The 26,014-nt window shown below is 42.2% G+C and overlaps 1 protein-coding gene across 1 annotated transcript in view; it reads right to left on the bottom strand.

Moving 5' to 3' along the window:
* The window catches only part of usp43a (ubiquitin specific peptidase 43a), a 90,954-nt gene that overhangs the window by 24,652 nt on the left and 40,288 nt on the right, over positions 1 to 26,014 (bottom strand). The window contains exons 4-6 of the mRNA XM_080760008.1: positions 11,566 to 11,658; positions 6,769 to 6,904; positions 5,861 to 6,005 (exon numbers count right to left, since the gene is read on the bottom strand). Coding sequence (XP_080616134.1) covers positions 5,861 to 6,005; positions 6,769 to 6,904; positions 11,566 to 11,658 — 374 coding nt within the window. The remainder of the gene's footprint in view (positions 1 to 5,860; positions 6,006 to 6,768; positions 6,905 to 11,565; positions 11,659 to 26,014) is intronic.

Here is a 26,014-nt window from a genome sequence, read left to right as displayed (position 1 = left end):
ACGTTTTTGTGTTACAATAAACTTGGGACAAAAATGGGACATTACTTTTGGTACTTTAAGTACATTTTGAATTCTGGACTTTTGCTTGTAACAGACGTATTTCTATATTGCAGTATTGATACTTTTACCTAAGTAAAACATGCGAGTACTTTTTCAACCACTGCCTGAGACGGTTGGCTTGGTGTGTCCTTTCTTGCCGAAGAACAAACAAATAAGTCCTTCAGGAATATTCAGCCGTTTTCAGCGTGCTAAAGCCTGGTTCACACCGTGCTGCTCCATGGTGTTAGCATGTTGTGGTTCATACCGTGCAGCTCCATGGTGTTAGCATGTTGTGGTTCATACCGTGCTGCTCCATGGTGTGAGCATGTTGTGGTTCACACCGTGCCGCTCCATGGTGTTAGCATGTTGTGGTTCTCACCGTGCCGCTCCATGGTGTGAGCATGTTGTGGTTCACACCGTGCTGCTCCATGGTGTGAGCATGTTGTGGTTCACACCGTGCCGCTCCATGGTGTGAGCATGTTGTGGTTCACACTGTGCCGCTCCATGGTGTTAGCATGTTGTGGTTCTCACCGTGCTGCTCCATGGTGTGAGCATGTTGTGGTTCACACCGTGCCGCTCCATGGTGTGAGCATGTTGTGGTTCACACCGTGCTGCTGCATGGTGTGAGCATGTTGTGGTTCATACCGTGCCGCTCCATGGTGTGAGCATGTTGTGGTTCACACCGTGCTGCTGCATGGTGTGAGCATGTTGTGGTTCATACCGTGCTGCTGCATGGTGTGAGCATGTTGTGGTTCACACCGTGCTGCTCCATGGTGTTAGCATGTTGTGGTTCACACCGTGCTGCTCCATGGTGTGAGCATGTTGTGGTTCACACCGTGCTGCTCCATGGTGTGAGCATGTTGTGGTTCATACCGTGCTGCTGCATGGTGTGAGCATGTTGTGGTTCACACCGTGCTGCTCCATGGTGTTAGCATGTTGTGGTTCACACCGTGCTGCTCCATGGTGTGAGCATGTTGTGGTTCACACTGTGCCGCTCCATGGTGTTAGCATGTTGTGGTTCACACCGTGCTGCTCCATGGTGTGAGCATGTTGTGGTTCACACCGTGCTGCTCCATGGTGTTAGCATGTTGTGGTTCACACCGTGCTGCTCCATGGTGTGAGCATGTTGTGGTTCATACCGTGCCGCTCCATGGTGTTAGCATGTTGTGGTTCACACCGTGCTGCTCCATGGTGTGAGCATGTTGTGGTTCATACCGTGCCGCTCCATGGTGTTAGCATGTTGTGGTTCACACCGTGCTGCTCCATGGTGTGAGCATGTTGTGGTTCATACCGTGCCGCTCCATGGTGTTAGCATGTTGTGGTTCACACCGTGCCGCTCCATGGTGTGAGCATGTTGTGGTTCACACCGTGCTGCTCCATGGTGTGAGCATGTTGTGGTTCATACCGTGCCGCTCCATGGTGTTAGCATGTTGTGGTTCACACCGTGCTGCTCCATGGTGTTAGCATGTTGTGGTTCACACCGTGCCGCTCCATGGTGTTAGCATGTTGTGGTTCATACCGTGCCGCTCTAGCAATGCTCTAGTTTCAAATAGCTTATCCACATATTCAAATAGCTACATCTACATCAACACGTTGTGAGCTTGTAGATCGGCTATTTGAACCATTTAACAAATGTTTTTCAAAATAATGAAAAAGGCAAAGAAGTTTAGGGATAAGGGGTAAGGCACCCGTTGGAAGTCGTGCTGCATCTTCGAGTTTTGTTACTCTATTTATGTGCAAATTGGTTGGTTTATTGAGGGTGAAATAGGACACAGTCGTGTCGCTAGGGCTTTAATTGATTTTGTAGCATTTGCTATCATGAGCCTGCTCTCACAGAAACACAATTTTCTCTGCATTTTAAACCTCGTTATTGGATGTGGGAGTAAAGTGTTGATTCATTCAATACAGCTTGCAATGTTTACCCATTGCACAAGATATCCACGTCCCACATTTGCTCACAGAAATCACCACAGTGGAGGATTCCTAGACACAGCATTTTATGGATCAATGTTTAAAAAAATATATTGTTGCAATTTAATGCAATTTAAAAGGCAGATTTATTTGAATACAAAAACTACAAAAAACAAACTCAAATGTCTGTGATTTGCTAAACGATGCAATGATGTTGAGCCAACATTGACTCAATTATTCAGGTATATTTTATTTTTACTTTTTTGGGATGGGAAATGGGAAAATAAATAGTCTACTGTATGTCCATATACGATATTCTGGCAGAAGCTGTGAATAGACAATGACATGAAAACTCGGGTGTGGTACATTAATTGTTCATGACATCGCTCCACTATCTTCATACCTTCTGTTAAAAAAGCATACCTTTGTCTTTGGCTTTTAAGTGCTTTTTTTTTGTGGCTTTCGCCTTTATTTTATAGTTTTTATGGATGGACTGACAGTAGGCTGACAGGAAATGGGGAGAGAGATGGCGGGATGACATGCAGTAAAGGCCGTCTGGATCGGGAGTCGAGCCCGCGGCACACTGCCAGACTGGATTACCAGCCAAGGTGCCTGGACCGCTGAGCCACGGCCCAGGCCAAGTGCTTTAAAGAAAAAAGTAAAATCCAAGCTGTACTGCTTTGTGTTGTGTTTTAGTCCGACAATGAGGAAAAGGCATTGAGGCATGTAATTCTCTGCCCCATATAATACCAGGCTAACCTCTCTAAGCCCCACAGGAGAGATTGCATTCTTTTCTCCAGAAACAAATTTGCCTTTTCAGTTTTCAATTTCCACTTTCATTAGCTGCGTGCGTGTGTGTGTGCGTGCGTGCGTGTGCATGACTGTAAGTGTAGGCCCAGCTATACATAGGTTGAGGATAATATCAGATGTGAATATTCATATGCTGGTGAGTCAGGGGTGTACTGTATGTGTCTCTTGTGCATGTGTGTACAAATCAAAGAGACAGACGTGCAAAAACAAACAAGGGAAAGCCAAGATCAGTTGAGATGTGAATCGTGACTATTCTGAAGATGAGCCGAGGTTACATAAGACACACAATGGCCTCTAGTTGGAGGAGAGCGCTTCTGTTTATCTGCAGTGCATTTGACACATCGACTGCCATTGACGGGAAATCTCGTAATTTAAAAGTTTTTATTGATTAACCAACCCATTTAGACCTGAGGACGCATCTGTGTCACCTTTTTTTAACCAACCATAACTTTAAACTTTAACTGTTGAAAAATAGCAGATCTACAACGAGCTTGTAGATCTACTATTTTTGAAAAATCGTGAAAATGAGTGCAAATCTTTGAATATATATTCTTTCACAACAAATCTGTTTTAACTCATACAGTATCTTTGCTTCTGGGGGGTCCCTGGAAAAACATATTTTCAGAACGGGGTTGGCGGCCAATTACAGATAATTTCTGGGGTCCTTGACATGAAATAGTTTGAGAACCGCTGACATAGAAACATAGGACTTTCAGAAAACTTTTAGGATTTAGAAGACATTTAGAAGAATCTGGTCTCATGTCTCAATGGGTAAAGTTAGGTGGCGCTCTTCACCAACACATGAATGGCTCTTTGTTTACTTCCCATTCACATATCAAAATAAGGGTCTTCACTAAAAATACTGTGGCAGTGGCGGAAAAATTAATTAATAAACGTGTTTGATGGTGCGTCACAATACATGGGACTATTGCTGCTGATCGGAGACATTAACTATCTGAAGAATTATTCTACGGACATCCACGACTACACTAAATAAAAATGGGCTCTTGAGTATTATTACAATTTAAATTTAGGCATTTAACAGACACTTGTCCAGAGTTAATCACAGGGGCAAAATCAGAGTAAGCATGAGGCCTAGTCAACAAACAGCAAGGTAAATAGTCACATAAGTAGATTGCGAGCAGGAAGAGTTGTAGGGTTGGATCGTGGCTCGAAGGTACAACAGTGTAGCGTGCCTTCGGTTGCCTTGTAGACCAGACTCGGGGAGGCGTGAAGATGTGCGTGTGTGTGTGTGCATGTTGCTGTGTGAGATAAGATAGGCCTTCCCTCGGGACTATGCGTTTCCCACGTTTTCCTTGGTAATCTGATTCAATACCTACATCACCAGATGGATTTTAATGCCTGCTTGAATCACACTATGTAAAGTGTGTGTGTGTGTGTGTGTGTGTGTGTGTGTGTGTGTGTGTGTGTGTGTGTGTGCGTGTGCGTGCGTGTGTGCGTGCGTGTGTGCATGCGTGCGTCAGTGTCACAGGTGCTTTCACGTGTACTTGTCTGAAGTGACAAAGACAGTGCGTCTATTGAGGAACTGAGGGTGCTTTAAATTTTCATGACCACTTTGAACACATTACTGAATTATTTAGGCGTCTTCTTTTGACGGGGGAACCAAACGTTGCAAAGCGTTGCCATTTAATTCAGTAGGACATAGCTTTTTGATCACGACATACTGTAGGCCAGCTGTGGTTAGCCATGTCCCGGAAAAAGTATTTTAACAGCAAATCTTGATTTACTATTAGTCGTTGTCTTCCTCCATTTAGTTATAATTCATATTTTAGTCATTTAAAATGTTTATATTTTGTCATAGTTTTAGTCATCATAGCTTAGTTTGTATTTAGTTTTTGTCTGTGAAAAAAGGTAGTCGAAAAATACGAAAAATTATAATAATAATAATGATGAAATGAAAAGTATTGCAATTCAATTAAAGTGAGATTTGTGTTTAGTTATTTGTATATTTAGTTTTATGAGGGTGATTTGACCACTCCCCCAGTATTTCTCGGCCAGGGCGGGGCCTTAAACATTACTCCAGCGCAGGGGCATCAACTCCTATAAATCCGGCACTGACGATCAATGGTGTTGTCAGTGGTTTACGATAGATGGTGCATTTATATATAGCGCTTTTATCCAAGGCGCTTTACTTAGATTTCATTCACCCATTCACACACGCATTCATACACCGAAGGTGGAGGAGGCACAAACCTGCTCATCGGGAGCAATTAGGGGTTCAGAGTCTTGCTCAAAGACACTTCGACACAAACTCAGGATAAATGAAACCGGAAATGAACTCTCCATCCGCCTCAGTGTAAACAGATTTACAAAAATACATTTATCTCTGACTCTTTCCCCAGATTGGCCCATAACTAAAGAACCGATGATCGCGGTTACAAAATGTATTTTCCGAGTGAAAGATCATCTTGATTGTCGGCCACTCAAACACAAGTGTTTGTACACTTCCTGTCCACACCTTTGGTACCGTGGGGCTTCAAAATAAGGGTTTTCACTGAAAAACACTAGCGTTGATGAATGAATGAATTAATTGTTAAAATTATTTAATAAGCTGTCTAATTGTCTTGATAGTTGTCATCTGAATGGATAAACTACTGATGATGCACAGATTGCAAGCTAGTTCAGGCACACTCCAAAGATTTACATGTACGCACACACTAATACAGTATGTGGGTGACACTGATGTGTCAAGCAGCTGGTGAATTTTAATAATTGGTGTGTGTGTGTGTGTGTGTGTGTGTGTGTGTGTGTCTGTGTGTCATGTACATATATAACGCAATGTGACATAGTTCTGTTTACACAATGCTGTACCCCCTCCCAACTATACTTTGCCCATTTTCAACAGTTTTTATTATATTTTGTCACTTATATTGTGAACATTGTTTTCTCATGCCATGGTGGCTGTTTTTTGCGATCACGTGATTTCCTGTTAGGCTGTTTCACTGAGAGTGAAACGGTGACTTGTATGTTAGCGAAGAGTGCCATGACTGATAACACTGTTTTGACGTGTTACACGTCATTGGCGGTTTATGAGTTCAGGGGTCAAGGTTCAACTTCATGCCACGGCGACCGTGGTTACCTGAGAGCGTAGACGAGCCTCCGCGGCCGGGGAGAGGCGGGGCCTGGAAGGCGTAGACCACATCACTATCGGCGATGGCCGTGAGGTCGTCCTCGTCCGAGAAGGAGCGCTGGAAGCCTGTGGTGTAGAGTTCTGACAGAACGACCTGGAGGGGGAGAGAGAGAGAGAGAGACAGAGAGAGAGAGAAGGAGGGAGTATGAGGGAGGCCGATTCTAGAAACGCCTTCTAAATCCTGACCTACGTTCTCAGAAAAACTTCTTTACAAAAATGTTATGCTGCAAAATACCGTACATAGCAACAAGAACCCCAAAAGGGGTTCCTGTCTTGAAGGGTAAAAATCACACCCGTGTGAACTGAGTGGTGCAACTCACCTCCCCCCCCCCCCCCCCCCCCCCCCCGCCCCCCTCCTCTCCCCTCTCTCTCTCTCTCTCTCATTAGCAGGCAACAGTGCAGCACTAATACTATCTCTCTCTGTTTCTGGCAAAACAGCGCCCCTACTGGTACTCATAGTCATACCACTGGTGCTCATGGCCACATAGGTAAGTTAACGTCACATAGGTAGGTTAACGTCACATAGGTGGGTTAACGTCACATAGGCGGACACAAAGGTAGGTGAACACGGACATTGCTTTTCCTTGGAGTAGTTGCACCACTCAAAAACACCAAAGGGGTTCCCGTCCTTTTGTAATTGTTTCTTTCCAACAACAAAAAAAATACAAAATAGCATCATTTTGTGACGTGTTGTAAGCTTGTAGCTCAACTATTTATGCTATTTTTGAAAAATGGAACATGGAAACGATTGACGATTATGCAAAAATAATTGTGATTATCTCACATAATTGCAATTGCAATTAGGCGATTATGTAATAATTGTGACAGGCCTATAGCGTGCGTGTGTGTGTGTTTACCTGCTCTGGAGAGATGTTGCCCTCCTGTGCTACCATAGCTCGCAGGCAGGACAAGGAACCAAAGAGAGGCACGGCCAGGCCCACCCGCAGATACCTCAGACCCTTAGCACTGAATACCAGGGTCACACACAGAGGCCTACCACAGATAGAGAGAGAGAGAGAGAGAGAGAGAGAGAGAGAGAGAGAGAGAGACAAAGGGGGGAAAAGGATGGCGATGAAGCAAACAGCCTGCCTTCTCAGTAAAGGGGGACCCTATGGTGCTACTAGAGACAGACGGTAATGTGTTTACAGTAACAAAGGAGGCAAATGAAGTTTCTGACTGGATATTAGAAGGATTACATCTACTTTAGTTTCACAAGTTAATGTATTGGATCTGATTTTGATGACCGGTAATACCGGTATGCTAATAATTATTACTATTAAATTATACTATATAATTATTACTATTATACTATAACCCCCTCAAGTGGTCCTTTAGAGGAGAGGAGAGGAGAGGAGAGGAGAGGAGAGGAGAGGAGAGGAGAGGAGAGGAGAGGAGAGGAGAGGAGAGGAGAGGAGAGATTTCCCGTGTTGCATTATTCAGGCGAGTAATGTGTGGGTAGCGTGGTGGAGTCTGACAGGGCAGACACGAGGGGATCTGAGCTCCACTTTGGTTTGTGTTATTAGATGTGGCGAGATGAGACAAGGAGTAGTGGAATGGAACCCAGGAACGAGAGCGGGCGAGATGACGTCATACGAGCGAGATGCAAGCGGGAGCTGCCTGCCATCTTCGCTGACAGGTTCTGTGTAGTCTGCCAAGCCATCAAGTGATCTAGATGCTGATACTGCCTCAGCCATATTACAGCATCTGTACTGCTAGTGGAAGAAGAACTCCCCGTATGTTCCTGTGAGGAAGCAGAGCGTACTCTCTTGGTGATTTCAACTGTCAAAGTTACATAAGAGGTTCATTGAGAGCCATCTTGAGCCAGCAACCTACATCCCTCGAAGGGACCGGTTGACATATCAAAGTATAAATCATGAACCGTGGCCTACATTGCATCTGATCTGTTGTTGTGAAGCCCACGTTCGTCTGCTGTAATTGACTACATTCCCTGTAAACACTTTTTAATTTCTTATGTTCTTACTAGACTTTCTGCTGTAAATAATTAATATTTAATGCAAGTACAGCTTTCTTTCAATTCAAATGTATTGGCATGAGAATTAAAACATACATTTACATTGCCAAATCAAGTCATGTCGAAATATTATAAAAAGGCTATCTTTAGAAAACCCGCACACTGTCGGAAATTTGCCAAAATGTTGCTGTTTATTAAGTTCGGTCGTTAGACCTTCATCAGGACGGACTTTGTCCTTTTTTATATATTCACTTGTCCTTGTCCTACGCACCTGTCACCAACCTGTTGAGGTTTGTGTGCATCAGCCCTTTTCTATAAAATATAATAAAAACAAATGGGGAAAGTATACAGTTGCATGGAGATAGGATAGACACGACTGACTGACTGACTGACTGACTGACTGACTGACTGACTGACTGACTGACTGACTGACTGACTGACGCTGGATAGGCAAACAAGAAACAACACATTTCCATCTCAGCCTGGCATTAACATTCAGGCTACTCCACCACATCTCAGATCCAAACATTGTACTTTTAATCCACTGCAATTATTTGGGACATTCTGCATAATGACTACTTTTACTTTTGGTATATTTATTTTGTTCCTATACTTTTGCACATTTACTCAAGTAAATGTAGAAGAATTGAGTATATTCAGAGATGCAGATTCCCTCTGGTTGTATTTATGACCTGCATCCAGGCTGCCTCTCAGGGCTTCAGGTATTCAGATGGGATGCCAATGCAGCAAGACACTCCAACAACGGAAGCGTGCATGTGTGTGTGTGTGTGTGTGTGTGTGTGTGTGTGTGTGTGTGTGTGTGTGTGTGTGTGTGTGTGTGTGTGTGTGTGTGTGTGTGTGTGTGTGTGTGTGTGTGTGTGTGTGCGTATGCGTGTTTGTGTAACTAAACAAATGTTTGTGTGTACAGTATTTTATTTTATTTTACATTTCACACAATTTTGTAACACATCTTTCAATTATCAAATGTAATCCTGGGCTCTATACACTCACTCTGCCAACCTGGGCAGAGCAACGGACTAAACTCATGCTTCCTTCAATGCATATGGACTAGTCCAAGCTGTTTCTTTTCACCTGACAGGGGGAAGTTTCCCTGGTTGGACGTAGCTTGTGTACATTATTCCAACCAGTTCCTTTCCCCTCCGTCAGGTGCCAGGGGGAGGCAGTTTCTTAAGTCAGGCCTTAATTATATCTCCCACTAAGCTGGGACTCAGGGACAGACCACACACTGGAGCCTAATTTATACTTTATTTTACGATCTACAGGAAATTGAAGTGGAATAATGTAGGCATTATTATAATAATGTATAATAATGTAGGCATTACGGTGAAGCAGATGTAACGTGGGACTGCAGGCAGGGCCCACCCCAGCCACAAACTGTTTATACGCCTACAACGACATATTAACACCACGAACGCCTGGGTATTTAGGACCCTTAAATCAGAGCACCCAGCAATTTACAGCAACAGAGCACATTTAGCGACGCACCAGGCGCTATCCCGGATGTAGCTGAAGTAGCTTGATGTAGCCAAAACGACAACAACGGGAGGTATGATTCATTCTAACGCCACTAGCGACGGGAGCGCGACGGGCCGTCTAAAACATAATCTTTGCTTAGAATTGGACGGAATGATTTAGATCAAGATTTATTCACGTTTTAAGATTTTCGGTCTCATCCGCTAAAGTTTACGATGACGTCCCAACCGAAATGACATCAAATGTTGCGCAACATGCACTCCCAGCCTGTGGACCGATGTGATCGGTTTTGATATCAATAAATCTCCGTCCTTTTATTAATCTCAGTCCTGAGCGCTGGGGGTTACTATTTGATAGGACGGAGAACTTTGTTTATGCCGCTCGGGGTGTTAACGGTACGTAAAATATGTAAATCTTTCCCTATCTTCTCAAAGATACAGTATGTCAGGAGGAAGATAACTTTTATACTTGGCGTTTAACCATTTAAAACCATCCTTAAAGGTGGCGGAGGTGGCTCAGGGGTAGAGTGGCTGAATGGTAACCGTAAGGTTACCAGTTTGAACCCGGGCTCCCACAGAGTTAGTGTCGAAGTGTCCTTGAGCAAGACACCTAATTGCTCCTGATTGGTTGGTGCCTTGCATGGTTTCCGCCACCATCGGTGTATGAATGTGTGTGTGAATGGGTGAATGTAATGCACAATCTATGTAAAGCGCCTTGGATAAAGACACTATAAACTCTTTACAAGCTCACCACTTTGTTGCTCATAAAATTAACATAACTATAACTAAATGCATTTGAAATTAAATCAAATTTTAACTTTTCGGCTTCCATTTAAAAAATTGCAAAACATAAATTCAGGATTTGAATTCAAATATATCCAAAATAGCTGATATACAAGTTCAAAACGTGCCGCATTGCAATGCGTTTTGAGCCTGAAGATCGGCTATTTTTGCTACGACATGTAATATGCAATGTGGCCCTCTGGAGTGAGTGTGGAAATATAGTGGCCCTCTCCATCGTCAAAGTTGCCAACCCCTGCTATATTTAACGTGTCATGGTAGACAAGGTTGTATCGTCTTACTGTCGTACTGTATGTTTCTGGCATACGACCTCTGCATGGTGCTTGGAGGTGAGCAGAGGTGTTACCTGTGTACCATCTGTATCTCTTCAATCAATGAAGCACTTCTTATTTTTAGCCGAGTAACATTCACACCATCCGTAAAACGTGTCTGAAAGCTTTCTTACTAAAAGTTTGTGTCTCAGCCTAGAAACTATTTTGTCTCTCAGATTAGCCCTGTAAATAATTATTACATGTATAGAACTTTATATAACCTTACATTTATGTCATATTACAGTACGTAACTATGTAAATCATTGGGGCGGGAGTGGATCAGGGGTAGAGTGGCTGGTAGAGCTGCCGGAGAGGAACTGTGAGGTCCTCAGATCGATCCCGGGCTCCCCCAGAGTTAGTGTCGAAGTGTCATTGAGCAAGACGGTGAAGACGCTGAACCCCTAATTGTTCCCGACGTGCAGGTTGGTGTCTCGCATGGTGTGTGAATGTGTGTATGAATGGGTGAATGCAATGTGTCAATCTAGGTAAAGCGCTTTGGATAAAAGCGCTACATAAATGTACCATTTATTTCCCCCTAGATACAGTATGTCATGAAGAAAACTTGAGAGTAAGTAGTAGTTTCCATTACATACATTTCCATGACAGGTTGAAAATAACATCATACTTCACATTGAATCACTTCAACCCCAGTATCTCTATTCAGGTAATATTGTGATATTACTGTGTAATATTGCTTAATTAGAATCATTCTTTGTGGAATGAAGACATATCTGCAAAGTCATTAGGGCTGAAGAAGGTGATATGTTCCTAAAAGCCACTGTTGCAGGGGTCTGGGGCATGGTTTGATAATCTACCCTAGCAAATATAAAGGAGCAGCAGTTTAGTGATATACTGTAACAAATAACAATTCAATGTACACACACACACACCTCTACTAGCTTTTTTTGACAACCAGCCTCAAACAATCAGTCCCGCTGGAGTAAGCAAATATGAACTCAAAAAGGTATAATCTTGCAAGGTTTCTGAACAAAATCTATTTGGCTTGCATACGTGTGAGCAACACATTGTATTGAAGGCAAGTCGGCAACAGAGAAATGCTTAAGCTGTGTTTGTTACCTGGTTTGTCGCAGCGGGATGGGCAGAGAGATGCACGAGAAGGGGTCAAAGGTGTTGCTCTGCTTAAGGCAATGAGGGCACGTCAGGGACGACCTAGAGAGAGAGAGAGAGAGAGAGAGAGAGAGAGAGAGAGAGAGAGAGAGAGAGAGAGAGAGAGAGAGAGAGGACAATTAAGGGGCGAGGTAGAGGAAGATGAGACAGAGCGTGGAGATACATTTTACTTATAAGCAATAATAATCTGTTCAATCCATCCATAGTGATCCCATCTACTGTATGCACTCAAACGTTGACATTTGATATCATTAAGAGAAAGTACCATTAAAAACCACTAGAGTGAGAAATTCACATCATCTCCATCGTGCTTGTCCAACTCTGCCGCAGTAATCCATTTCTGGTTCAAAGTAAGGTCACACAGTGGTGTCCAAAATCTTACAAATTCTTCAAATAATCCCCAAACATAAATAGTATTGCCTCGCATGCATGCACACACTCAAGCACGCACACACACACAAACCTCCAGTGGTCAAGGTAGTTGGCATCGGAAATGTTGCTACTCACACACAAACTCATGGCAATGGCAGTGAAACTGAATTGCTTTTAAATTCTTTGCTTTTAACACATTGCCAAGCACATCACGTCCAACGGTATTTTCAATGGTTTACGATAGATGGCGCTCTTCGCCAATGCATGAATGATACTAGGTTGCTAGGAGACAGATACATGAAATGAACTGGATGTCTGCCATCCGCCTCCATGAAATCAGATTTAGAAAAATGTATGTCGGATTCTTTTCCCAAATTGCATTTCTGGTCAAAACAAGTTGTATTCAACAGCCCATAACTAAAGAACCCATGATCGCCTTTACAATATTTATTTTCCGGGTGAAAGAAAAGAAAGACTCCAGACAGCCTTTTGTTTACATCCTGGACACATCGTGGGTCACTGCGGATCGACAAGATAAGGTAAACACACTGAAAAAACATTGGCAGTGGTGGAAGAAATAATGAATAAATCAATTAATCAATGTGTTTCGATTGAGCATATTCATTTTTTGAGTGGTGCAGCCACTCCAAGGAACAGCAATGTCTGTCCCTATGTCCATCCCTATGTCTGTCCCTATGTTTAGGGTACCAACAGGTGCTAAAGTGGCGCTGTTGCCTACAAACACAAACACAGAGAGAGAGAGAGTGTTGCACTGTTTCCAGTTACCGTGCTCTCCCCCGCGCCCCCGCCCACCGCCTCCCCAAGTCCCCGTTCTCTGGAACATGAATCTGCAACATGACAGCCACCGCTGAAGCCAAGCGGCACAACAAGTGCTAAATAATATAGAATATAGATCATATCTAGGTCCAGTACTGGTTGATGTGTTGGAGTTGCATTGGTGCGGTTGACCTTAAAACTGTTTTGTTGCAAGGAGTTGCGAATAGTTGAGAGTAGATGCAAGGAGTTGCAAGGAGTTGCAACTGGTGTGGTTTGGGCTTAATGGGGATCCTTGATAAACTATTAACGACAATAAACCCAGGGCATGTAAAGGCATGGGGTATGCAATACATTATTGTTGCAACAAGTACTTTTACCTTTCAGTCGACTGGTCACCATGTCGCTTATATAGATACTAGAATTTCGTGCGCGCTTCGCGCGCACTCATCCCAGAGCTACTTCGCCACGCACTATGGGAAGAAATAAATGCCGGGAGTTGACTCCACATGTAGTAACGGATGGGTTATTGGAAATGTACCATTGTTTTGTCCTGAATATTTCCACAGCCTAATTACTAAAGGATTGTGACTGTGGGACAGACATACAGTCTGACATACAATAGGCTACACGTGTGCACAGTGAATAAACAATGACCTATATGCCCAGAGTTCTTAAATTAACATAGTTGGATTTTAACAGAAAGACAATGCCATAAATCAGTCAAAGTAAGTGACAGACTCAACAGTAGCACACAGCATGCAAGGCAGCGATGCATGCATGCAAACATGTTTGTCCAGCTGAGATTTAGTGTCTCCATCTCTCTGTGGAAGAGGTTGCACATGACCTGTACGGCCACACTGAGGCGCTCCAACACAAACACAGACACAAAACAACACCACGCTGTTTGTCCAGTTGACCCAAATCAACACCAATACCTAGCCTGTTTGTCCAAAACACACTATCTGCTCGCCACGTTTCTACTTCGCCACAACCTAATGTTAGTAACAAATGTAGGGGAGAGCCGCCAAGGTTGTAACGCTTCACGGTTGTAACATGGACGTTATCTCTTGATTGGTCAACGCCACCATGACGCCATCGCGTCAGTATGTGTACAGCAACGTACTCTACGTGCCCAGGAAGTTTGAAGTGTTTACCTTTGTCCTACGGGGAGTTATTGGCGAAAATCTGACTTTTTTCAAAATGCGTATAATTTTACACCTGGAGTATAATGTGTGCTACATTTTTTTTCTTTGGTGTTGGTGAATAAAAATCCACATAGATGTCTTCATGCTTATGTTCTTCATTAGTTTGCATCGTGTTTAGACGGAATTCACGTTCATTCTGGTCTGTAAGCAACGGCAAAGAAAACTTGCAAAAGCAGGTCATTTGTAACATGTGTTACAAATGGTCCGCTTCCATTCAATGCCATTATATGTAATATTTACATATTTGACATATTGGCCAATATTATATGTTCTAAAATTGTATTGTATTGTGTAGTGTATTCTAAAATTAGTTTAGGGTTGTATAACATTGTACAACTCAATCAATCAAACGTTTGTTTAATCAATGTATTGCCCCATTGAAAAAAAAGAAAAGCCCAAACTGGTACACCCGATACTATTTAATATTTCCCTTATGTTTGATACATTTTCTTATCACATCCATGGTGTGAAAACAATGCTAAGGAGTTGCTTCAATGAAATATAATTGCTTGAAGTTGAAAACGATATGTTTAATGGTGTTTTTTAGCGTTGTTACATTTATCATGCATGCCGTTACAATTAATCCGATATGCGCAGCAAATGTAACACTGAAACAGCGTCCACGTTCGGTTTAATAACTCCCGACCTGTTTTATCAAAAAAATAACTTGAAGTGGTTTATGGTAGCTGACATGTGTAGGTCCGTTGCCTGAAAATATTACATGTGTAGCTAAACGGATCTCTGAGTAAAAAAATGAAACGTGCAAAATGTTACATCCTTGGCGGCTCTCCCCTATTAGTTTACTCACAGCACAGCACCGTCACTCCTGTCAGTTATTTCGTCCTAATAACTTGAAGTGGTTTATGGTAGCTGACATGTGTAGGTCCGTTGCCTGAAAATATTACATGTGTAGCTAAACGGATCTCTGAGTAAAAAAATTAAACGTGCAAAATATGTTCTAAAATTGTATTGTATTGTGTAGTGTATTCTAAAATTAGTTTAGGGTTGTATAACATTGTACAACTCAATCAATCAAACGTTTGTTTAATCAATGTATTGCCCCATTGAAAAAAAAGAAATGCCCAAACTGGTACACCTGATACTATTTAATATTTCCCTTATGTTTGATACATTTTCTTATCACATCCATGGTATGAAAACAATGCTAAGGAGTTGCTTCAATGAAATATAATTGCTTTAAGCTGAAAACGATATGTTTAATGGTGTTTTTTAGCGTTGTTACATTTATCATGCATGCCGTTACAATTAATCCGATATGCGCAGCAAATGTAACACTGAAACAGCGTCCACGTTCGGTTTAATAACTCCCGAGCTGTTGTGTGTAAGTAGCGTGGTTAAAAGGCCGTGTGTTTCTGTTGTAAACAACTCATGTTAGGTCTGCGCACACTGTACGTTGCTATGGCAACCTGTCATCAAATGCTGCTAACGTTAGCATGTGTGCTATCAGGCAAAAGCTGAGATATATATGAAACTACTACTGGGGAAAATGTCATACAAAACACAACACCTAATTTCGGAATGTTATTGTGACCTATTGAGCACAAACAGACCATCATGATTTGCTTGCTGGACCTATAATTAATTAATTTGCATTAAATGTCCACTCGCCCATCAAAATGAAAAGCAAGATGGCTGCGACAGATTGTGAGCTCGACGGAGAAGGACGGAGAGAACAGAGCTGGTGACGTATGAGGCAGGGCAGTGTTGCCAGGTTTGCGAATTGTAAGCGAGTTGTAGTGTATGTAAGTAGCGTGGTTTACAGGGCTTGTTTGTGGGCTTGTTGGGCTTGTTTCTGGCCCTGTTGGGGCAGCAGTGATTCCGTGTTCCGTGTAGGAAAGCCTCGGGGATGTGGGTGTTTGGGTGTTTGGCCCGAGAATGTGTGTATTAAACAAATGCATTGGCGGCGTGAGTGTGGAAGTGAGGCATTATTAGTGGCAATGCCAAGACTATTCTTTGTGGGCTGGTGCTGAGTGTTGGTGAACGACGCGTTTTGAGGAGATAGGTCAGCAACACTGCGAAGGCCTACGAAGGGTAAGTGTGTGACGTCACTGCCGTGTGAGTGTGTGTGGGTGTAGTGTGTAAGATGGTGTTGTGGGTGTTGCAATAGCGACGTAGCTGTTGTGGCTTTGGGTTTTTCTTCTGAATATGGGTACCACTTCTCATTTGTAATAAAGGATATTATGGATCGAAAGAGATTGAAAAAAAGGTCCCAATTCCTCTTGGGGTGGAATAAAAAATAGTGGCTGAAATGTACAGGTTCACGCTGAACAAAGAATAATACGAATAATACTTCCACGTTGGCAGAAAGGAGTGCATTAAGTGGAGATGGAGGCTAATGGGACTTATTCATTCCTACAGACGGAAGCAAAAATAAATAAATAATAATAATAATAAAGTTTGCAAAACAAAACGTCAGTGATTTAAAATGATTAGTGTGACATTGCTCACAACTGGCAGAGGGTCACAGTAGTACAGTAGGGACAGTGGGAGGGAGAGAAGGAAAGAAGAAGGCATAGGGAGGTAAGGAAACAGGTAAAGGGTAGCGAGAAACAGGCAAGCAAAGGAATACAGGGTGCAGATCAAAATGAGGGCAGTATGGCCAGCGGGACTTGGAGCGGGTCGAGGGAGCGAGAGAAAAGCAATGAGTTCAAAGCATAAATACAGTAAGAGCGATGCTGTGGGATGCAGATGGGTGAAGACAAATGAAAGAAATGGAGGGGGAGAGTGGATTGAGAGCAGAAAAGCTGAGACTAAGACTTATTATTATTTCATCAAACATTCAAGATTTAGGAAGTTTTATTTGTCACCGACAAACAAGAAAATGAAAAAAAGACAGATTTTCTGTCTTAGGAGAAATGGATGGAGGAAACCAAACCAAGTGAAATATGACTAGATTCATAGGCTACATCCATAAAACATCTAAGCAAGAACAGAAGAGATATCAGTGTGCTTCAAGACTTCCCAGTGGTCAAATGGAAAACAAAAAATAGGTAATATTCCTCCTATACATGTAACGTAAGTGTATGAGCAAAAAAAATATATAGGTGTACATTACATATTCCAACAGCTTGGACGCATGCATGTGCTTGGGGTGTTCCTGCCTGGTATTGCATTGAATTGCTTGTAGTATGATCAGGTTTTTCATTATTCATATTCATAGGGATAGCTAGAAACAGTTGTGTGTGCTTGCATGCATGCATGTTCACACTTACATGTCTTCGTACAGTCACAGGGTTGCAAATGATGTGTATTTGTTACTCACTAAAGTGACTGGCAGGCTACTGTTGGTCTCCATCTTTTGCTGTCATTCCTTCATACAACACACACACACACACACACACACACACACACACACACACACACACACACACACACACACACACACGTGCGCACACCAAAAGGCAATTGATGTGTTGGACTTTCCTTTGAGCATAAGAGATCAGGCTGTTGTTATTGTCTTGTTACCTGCCCCTGAACAGTCTCCTTCGGGAAGACACACATCCGCTTTCGTTTGTTGCTAAAGGCGGACGTATATTTTTATTTTCAGAAGCAGATCTAATTATATTCCCAACTTGGGAAGATGTAAGATTGCAGGACCCTTACATTAATAATATTACTTAGCACAATTGATGATTATATTAATAACTAAGCAAGTAGCTTGAGCTTTTAAGATATAATATATCTTAAAAGGTTGAACATCCTAAAGTTCCTACATATTATGTAGGAACTTTATGATTTTCAACCTAAATCAAATTTTGTGAGATCAATAATAAATATAAAAATTAGGTGAACATATGACGACAACAAACATGCCATCATATGGAATGTACCCCCGATGGCATTAATAATTGATAACTCCTGTGTAATCTAAGAGAATGGCTGTAGTTCTCTCTGACTGGCTTAATGCAAAGGCGGAGATTAAGTTTTCAATTTGTTTGTTTGTCCAGAGATTATTAAACCAGGGGTTCCCAACCTTTCTATTACCACGGACCAGCTGTCAGTTCATCAAATGGACAGTATGATTAAAAAGGTTAGGTCTATGTATTTTTCAGACAGGTGGTAAACTTTAGTTAAACTTGCGGAGTGACACCTGGGTTGTACTTGAATTTTTACATAAATTGTCGGATTGGCCTGAAACTGTGTTCAGATATGGAGTCATGGAGTCCTGTCACAGACGTGCCCCAGTGGAGATCAATGCACACATTGTGTACATGAACCTCTCTAGTTCATTATAAAGTTAAAATAGTATTTAGTTACTTCTTTTGACGGTTTGTTTAGACTTTCACCTATTGACTGTTGCCCAAATTGCTGTTTATGATGGAGCAATGGATGATGGATATAAAATGTGAAAGTGAAAATAATGAATTAGACGAGGAATTATGTGATTTAGTGCGTGCAGAGTTGCAGAAAATAATAGTGTAAGGAAGTCTGCAAACAAAACAAGCCATTTGAGGACATTGGGGATCTAAAATCAGAAATAGAAAATGCTGAGCAGCATCCATTTTTACAATGTAAGGGCAAAAGTAACTGTGCAGAACTAATTATGAAGATAAATAGCATGCATCTGATTAGGAAAAATCTCTGTTTATAGAAATGAAAATATGAGAAAGTAATTGCATTAAATGTAGAGTAGGGGTGTAACTACAGTACCCATCCAAACTACAAACTCTTTGGCAAAGGGTACAATTTCAAATGTGTCGCTGGCTCTTCCCTGCCAGGGGAAGGGGCGGCATGCTGCCGGAGTAGGTGGATGGATTATGACACTTAACTGGAATTCGCTTCCGCGGCAGTGCGTTTGGTCCGACATGCGTTGCATGCTCGGTGCTTGCGGTTAAGGGCAGTCCATACTGTCTACGACCATCAAACTTTTCGTCGGAAAGCTCCGGTACAACTACAACATGACGTCACTCGCAACTTCTGAAACGCATTCCTCCGAATTTTTGTTCTGAAAGCTGCACTCCCAGATGTTGTGACTCGCTGAACTCTACTTCGGAGAAAACATAAAAGTCTAAACCTAACCTTATTCCTAAACGTAACCTCAGTAATGCCTAAACCTAACCTTATTCCTAAACGTAACCTCAGTAATGCCTAAACCTAACCTTATTCCTAAACGTAACCTCAGCAATGCCTAAACCTAACCTTATTCCTAAACGTAACCTCAGTAAAACTGTGCCTAAAACGAACCTCATTCTAAAACGTAACCTCAGTAAAACTATGCATAACAATGAACATATTTCTTCTAAAAGAAATTACTTTGTTTATTCGTTTTTTTAAAAGCATTCAAATCAGGAGTTAAATAAAATGGCAACATTCATTGACTGTTTCATCTAATAAACCCACTAACCTTATCCTCAGTAAAACTATGCCTAAACCAAACCTTATTCCTAAACCTAACCTCAGTAAAACGATGCCTAAACCTAACCTTATTCCTAAACCTAACCTCAGTCAAACTAGCTTGATTGCCTCTGGTGATATTTGTATTCAATACAACATCAGACTATAAAATGGTAGCTAGTGATAGATGGTTTAACTATGAGAGCGGAATTATAAAAAATCAAATAAAGAATCTTAGAGTTACGAGATTAAAGGTTTTCAATATGAGGAATTCTGTCAAAGACTCTATGGCTAAAGTTAAGCTAAAGTTTTCAAACCTTAAAGTATGTTTACACCACAGGGAAAGAACTGGTGGACTTGTGTGCTCAGACTGTAAACAAAACAACTTTGCCTTGGCTTCTATCTTAACCCGTTAAAACCGGGGAAGCATCTGTGTCATTTTAGTTTTTTTTAATAATTTTTATCCCACGATTTTGTAACCCATTTTTAACCCCTGTGTCGATGATCTAATGTGATCCTGGGCTCTACACACCCTCCGCCAACCTGGGGAGAGCAACAGACTTGAACTCATGCTTCCTTCATGCATGAGTGTCCAAGTTGCTCCTCCTTGTTTCCCTGGTTGGACGTAGCGCGTGGAAGGAACACGTTATTCCAACCAGTTCCTTTCCCCTCCATCAGGCGCCCCGGCTGGCCATGGGATTGGGGAGGCAGTTTAGAGACCAGGATTACTGCATGTTTTTTGTGAGGGTACCTACCCTAGGGGACACGGGGAGAACATGCAAACTCCACACAGAAAGGCCCTTTCGCCAACCCCGCCTCGGGTATGGGCACTGATGACGCGGAGGAGGAAACACACCGCTAGCACCCACAGCGTCCCGAGCGGGAATTGAACCCAGGACCTTCTAGCTGTGAGGCGACAGCACTACCGACTATGCCACCGTGCCCCCAATACATATCATTTTGACAGGAACATGTTTGAGAACCACTGACATAGAAACAGGGTTTTTCGGCCTCAGATCTTAATGGATTAAGACTGGTAAAGAAACACACTAGTTGAGTTGATGAATAATGAAGACACTGTCGTATGCCGTGCAGATGAACGTGACACCATTGAGGATAACATTGTATAAAAGACAACTAAGTGACAGAGACGTATTATTCCTTTACTCTCAGAAGCCACTTTAAAGTTTGGTGATGAAATCACGATGAACTTGAAACAGGCCTTAGAAAAGGGTAGCATCTGTGAGGATGAATATAAATGTATGGTTTAAAACAACCCGATGCAATCTGGTACGGCCTACACTCTCCCTGGAATAAACAATGACTTGTTATGAATTTATGATCCTCCAGGTCCACAGATTTGATCTGGAAATTGATCCCTCAAAGTGCTACTGTCTCACTGGTGGACTTTCACATTAAAACCCTCAGACTGCCAGCCCAATAGCAGCTTTTCAGTGCCTTCTGCCAGCTCTATTCATATTTTTAATTCATAATTTTAATGCCAATAGAAAAATCCGTGATATACACACTACATCTCATTCTGACACGGCAATCCTATAGTATTATACCCAGTCCTGATGGTGGCGGTAACTTCACCATTATGCCGATTTTGACCAAATAGAGCGAATCTGGCGATAGCACTTCTGGTTATAACATGCGCTAGTTTTTTGCACACAGTCAGATGTCCGGGATGCTAAGTGATCATCATATATTTTTATATCTAAGTCAAATTAAGCTCTAATCAAGCCTCAAATATCGCATTTTACGCAACGATGCACATAAAGGCCGCACGCGTGCGTGATCGACCGTGCACTGGAGGATTTCGGACAGTTTTAACTAGCCAAAAGTTGCTACATTATGCTACATTAAACCCCCGATTATAGGGAATAAAACAAACCCGTCAATTCCGTCAACAGAAGGTTTGGATTTATTGATTCAATCCGTCAATTCAGTCAACAGTAGGTCAAGGGTTTACTTGGCATTGCCCTCATACTGTATCTCAAACACATGCTAAATCCCTTATCCCTAAACTACTTTAACTTTTTTACTATTTTGAAAAACATTTTTGAAGAGTTAAAATAGCCAATCTACAAGCTCACAACATATCGTGTAGATTGGCTATTTTAACAATTCAAAAATGTTAGATCTGAACTACTCAAAGCTCAAACCTATAGCAGTTCTAGAGACATTTCTTCTCAAGTTCTTGCATTACATCTACATATAGTCCTATTTTGGAATCTAAAGTTGTCAGTAGATATTAGCATAAATTTCAAAGTGACAGAAATAAATTCTTCATTTCAAACTCCAAGAGTTTGCAACTTATGTGAAGACTAGGCCCGCTAACTTTGTCTCAGATCATTCTGTACATTGAGACCAACCCAGAATGGCACAATAAGGGTCTGGATACAGTCATAAAGTATACTTTTTAACATAAAGTATCACTTCAGAATGAAGTTATAGTTTGGGATACTTTCAAAGGAGATGTCACAAAGTGCCCTTTGCTGGGTTACATTTCAGGCATAAATGGAGATACAGAAGGATAAAATGAGTGCAGTTTAGTACCGGAATTATGCAGTCTGTGAATCACCTGAAATTGGACCAGTTAGTGTCTGGAGTTTATAGAGAAAGGCATGGAGGAAAGGCATGAATGTCATTTAAGTATTTTACTTGTTCTAGAACCAAAGTTATTTTGGTAGAAAAGTGGCCTAGTGATGGCAGTGCTGTGATAGATATAGACTTGTCGTGCTTGTTGTGGACATCTACAGTAAAAGTCATGACCCACCTGTGTCTATTGTTTGAAAACTGCAAATTCACACGCAGAGGAACATCCATGTGGCAATAATAGTCCATTTAGAATGCTGTTCTTTCCACCTTTGTCATGCCTTTATTTGTGACAATGTAAGCGATAAGCTGTCAAAAGCAGCCAGTTGCGTTAGCTTGCAGATTCATCAAGTCTCCAAGAATGAAGAGTTTCTGCACATCTTCTTGCGGGAAGATGGATAGATGTCCTTTATTATCCAAGGGGAAATCGTTTTGCTCGGGTCAATGCATGCAACACAGCCTGTGTGAACACAATACTCAGTATTCCTATCCCATATCTCTGCAGAAACCAGTGCATACACAATTGGGCATGTGGACTCACTCGCATGCAAACACGCTTCCAGGTTCTAGAATAGATACAATAGCTTTGGGTCATTATCCTCTCCGGTCCATCCATGGTTTTTCCAGGGCAGTGGTTACCAAACTTTTCAGGTCGAGACCCAAAAGAGAGTATAGGTATTAGGTAATAGGTAATGGGGAAAATGCGCTTTTCTTTTTTTGAATTTCTGAAGGTTCGCTTAGCTATTTTCGAAAAAGGCTTAATTATAGAACCGCACCTCCAGCCATGCTTTGGCACAGTTGTACTCCTGCACCAGGAGCTTGAGATTGGCAGAGAAATTGAAAGAGAGAGAACTCCTCTCCTGTACAGGCCTATATGCTGCTCTCAGTATTCCTAGCCACTTCCTCACAAGCATGTTCACCATTCTCTCCAGTCGATTGGCACGGGATAGAGTGACCTCGTAGATGGTAATTGGCCATGGGGGACCAGGCAGCAGTCCAAAATTGAAACCATCACAGCTTTAGCTTGTATCAAGCCACTTCCCTCACAAGCACATTCAAAAATCTCTCAAGCCGATTGGCATGGGATTTGAGTGACCTCGTAGACGGTAATTGGCCACGTGAGATGGGACAGCTGTCCAAATTGAAAGCGCCAACAACTTCAGCTTCCTGGGGAAAGCGTTTGGTTAATTTGCTTGATGCCACCGATTGTATCCTGTCAGTTGTTCCACCTGCTCAGAATCTGAGGTGTGCCCTGTACCACTGTGTACCAGCAACCAAGGCTCTTGATGGGCTTCTTGGGTTAGTCCGACGTCCCAATAATCCGACACCCATAAATCTGACTACCCAATATTCCGACCATAGAGCCCCCATACTAACCATATCCCCAAACCCTAACCCTAACCGCACGCGGAAGCCACGGTGAGTCTTAACCGGCCACGCAGTCGGACTAACGAGAAGATATTGGACTAATGCGCGACCCCTGGGCTTCTCTAGGACTGTTGGCATTGGCTTATCATTGAAAACCTTAAAGAAACCCTGTGGGATTTGCTGGGTTTGATCTCCATTTTTTTTACGTTTCGCCTGCAGTTTAGTCAGCGGGTGTTTGGTGCATGCTTACAGTATGTTGTAATCACCATCATGTCGCCCTGGCATGCTCTAATAATGAGTTCCATTGCCACGGTGAATGCCAGGGGAGACATGGTGGTATGAAAGTCCTTTTCCTATCAGGTCGAAACGCATCTGTTGCTACTGCCTATTAGAGGTGAAATAAACCATGTGAAAAGGACATTCATTGTGTGCTGACTATTTCCTCATTTCCATTATATTATTGAGCCGTGCACCTTAAAGACTTTCATCTAGTCTGGAGTGTTGCAGGCCATCTGCTTTGCAGATATTTCTCTCAGAGAGATGGTGGTACAACCAGGCAGTGGTACAGTACATCTGTTCTGTGAACCGGATGTCCTGGAAGTACTGTAGTCTTGTGCTGTCCTCTGCACTGACCCACCGAAGGCATTGCCAAGAGCTCATGACGGGTCGACCGCCTAGGGCCCTCGTTTCTACAAAAGCCGGTTATTTGCATCTGTATTATACAGTACTTGCATCGGTATTATACAAATGCACACAAAATCTTAATCTTAATACAAACATCTTCTGAGCCACGTTTTTTTGTCTGGAACTCTGGGTGGAGTTTCAGGGCGTAGATCTCTGCACATCCTCCAGGCCGCAAAAAAATAAAAATAAAATCTGAGTAAGAAACTTTGAGTGACAGACAGTCACTGGGGGTTGACAAAGACTCAATTTAGGCCACATCAGAGCATCTCCAGAGCGCTATGTCTCCCCGATCGACAGCCCAAAACCGCGAGACAGCATGAGCTCTAATCAAACATTTATTCAAATCAGACAGCTCCACAAAATGCCCCCAAGGCATCTCAGAGTTGTTGTGAAAAGAACCGGAGAGAAAAGTGAGGTAGACCGAGAATAAGAGACAGAGAGAGAGAGAGAAGAAAATGAAAGAAAAAGAAGAAAATGAAAGAATAATGCTGCTGATATATAGCTTACATATACGAAGAACTATTTGCACATGCACATTTGATTTGATGATGCTCTTGAATCTTAAAGCTCTTGATGCTGGAGACTTGCCTCGGACAAGACCAAGTCTTGGCCACGGACACATTTGCTGAAATGGATCTCCAATGCTGTAGTAGAAGAGCCCTTGGTGTTTCAAACATGGAGCTTACATCATCATTTATTTAACAGGTGGGGAAACAAGGTATTACCTCGAGAGTTTTGAAAGAAAACAAGACCTCAGGAGCTCTTGGTGTGTGCATGGTGTTACTGTGGAAGGTGTGTTCTGTAGCAAAATTACCGCTGGTGTAAAGCAAGTACATCATTACTCAAGTGTTCTTTTTGAGATATACTTTACTTGAGAATTTCTCACGTTCACAATGCATTGTGAGCTTGTACATCTGCTATTTTCAAAATATTTTTTATTTTATACACAAACCAGCTCTGAAAATCCCTCTGGATTAAGAGCGTCTGCTAAATGCCTAAATTGTAATTCAGGAGATCCAGTAGTAGGCACCCTGCTATGCCACGTTGTATACAGTATGTCCTGTAAAGTATGTCCTGTAATGTCATTCATTCGTCGAATGTCATGTTTTTATGTTCTGTGTGGACCCCAGGAAGATTAGCTGCTGCTATGCACTAGCTAATGGGGATCCTAATAAAACTCTAAACTCTAAACGTCACATGACATGACACCCTCACAACATTCTTCTTCCATTCTTTCTCATTGAACAAACCTGAGTTCTTCAAACACTTGTCTGCCATTCAGCCACAATCCTGGAATTGCAGTGCACTATAAACACAACCTTCCATCAGCAGGCTGTCACGTACAAACCCCTAATTAGGATTTATAGAGGTATAACTTACCTCTACAAACTTGCTTACTGATTATCACCCTCACAAGTAATACAAACTCCTTACCCACAGTACTGTAGCATATTCAGCAAATGTAATAACATAGTTTGTGTGCACAGTAAATGTCTACCTACCTACTAGGCATGGGACGATATGGGTACCGCACGATACGATATATATCGCGATATTAGGCCCTCGATAATGATAATATCACGATATTCGATATATTGCGATATATTGTATGAAATTTCTGCAACTACTTGGAACTGGGGAAAAAACGCTATTTTCGTGCTCGGACACAGGGAGGGACACACACATAGCTGTCTATAGGAGTGGTTGCACCACTCAAACACTAAATGAATACTCAATAAACTCCCCCTTTGACTCATACTCTCATCAAAATACCACAAACACCACCAACTGACCATAATCACTGGTATCATCATAATACCTCACAAACACCACCAACTGACCATTATCACTGGTGTCAGTGGACTTGTCCAATGCTGGGGAAATGCATTCTGCATTTTGTATTCCCATGAAGCTGTTTGGACAAATCACCATCCAGTAATTCAGTACTTCTGGTTGCTGTGGAATGTGAGAGTGGGATTTGCCTTATTTTAGCTGTCTTTTTTCCCCTCCATGTTGTTCATCACTTCATTATGAAC

This window comes from Protomyctophum bolini, assembly GCF_963924005.1.
Source record: "Protomyctophum bolini genome assembly, chromosome: 3".
Taxonomy (NCBI): Eukaryota; Metazoa; Chordata; class Actinopteri; order Myctophiformes; family Myctophidae; genus Protomyctophum; species Protomyctophum bolini.
This window is presented reverse-complemented; position numbering and strand designations above follow the sequence as displayed.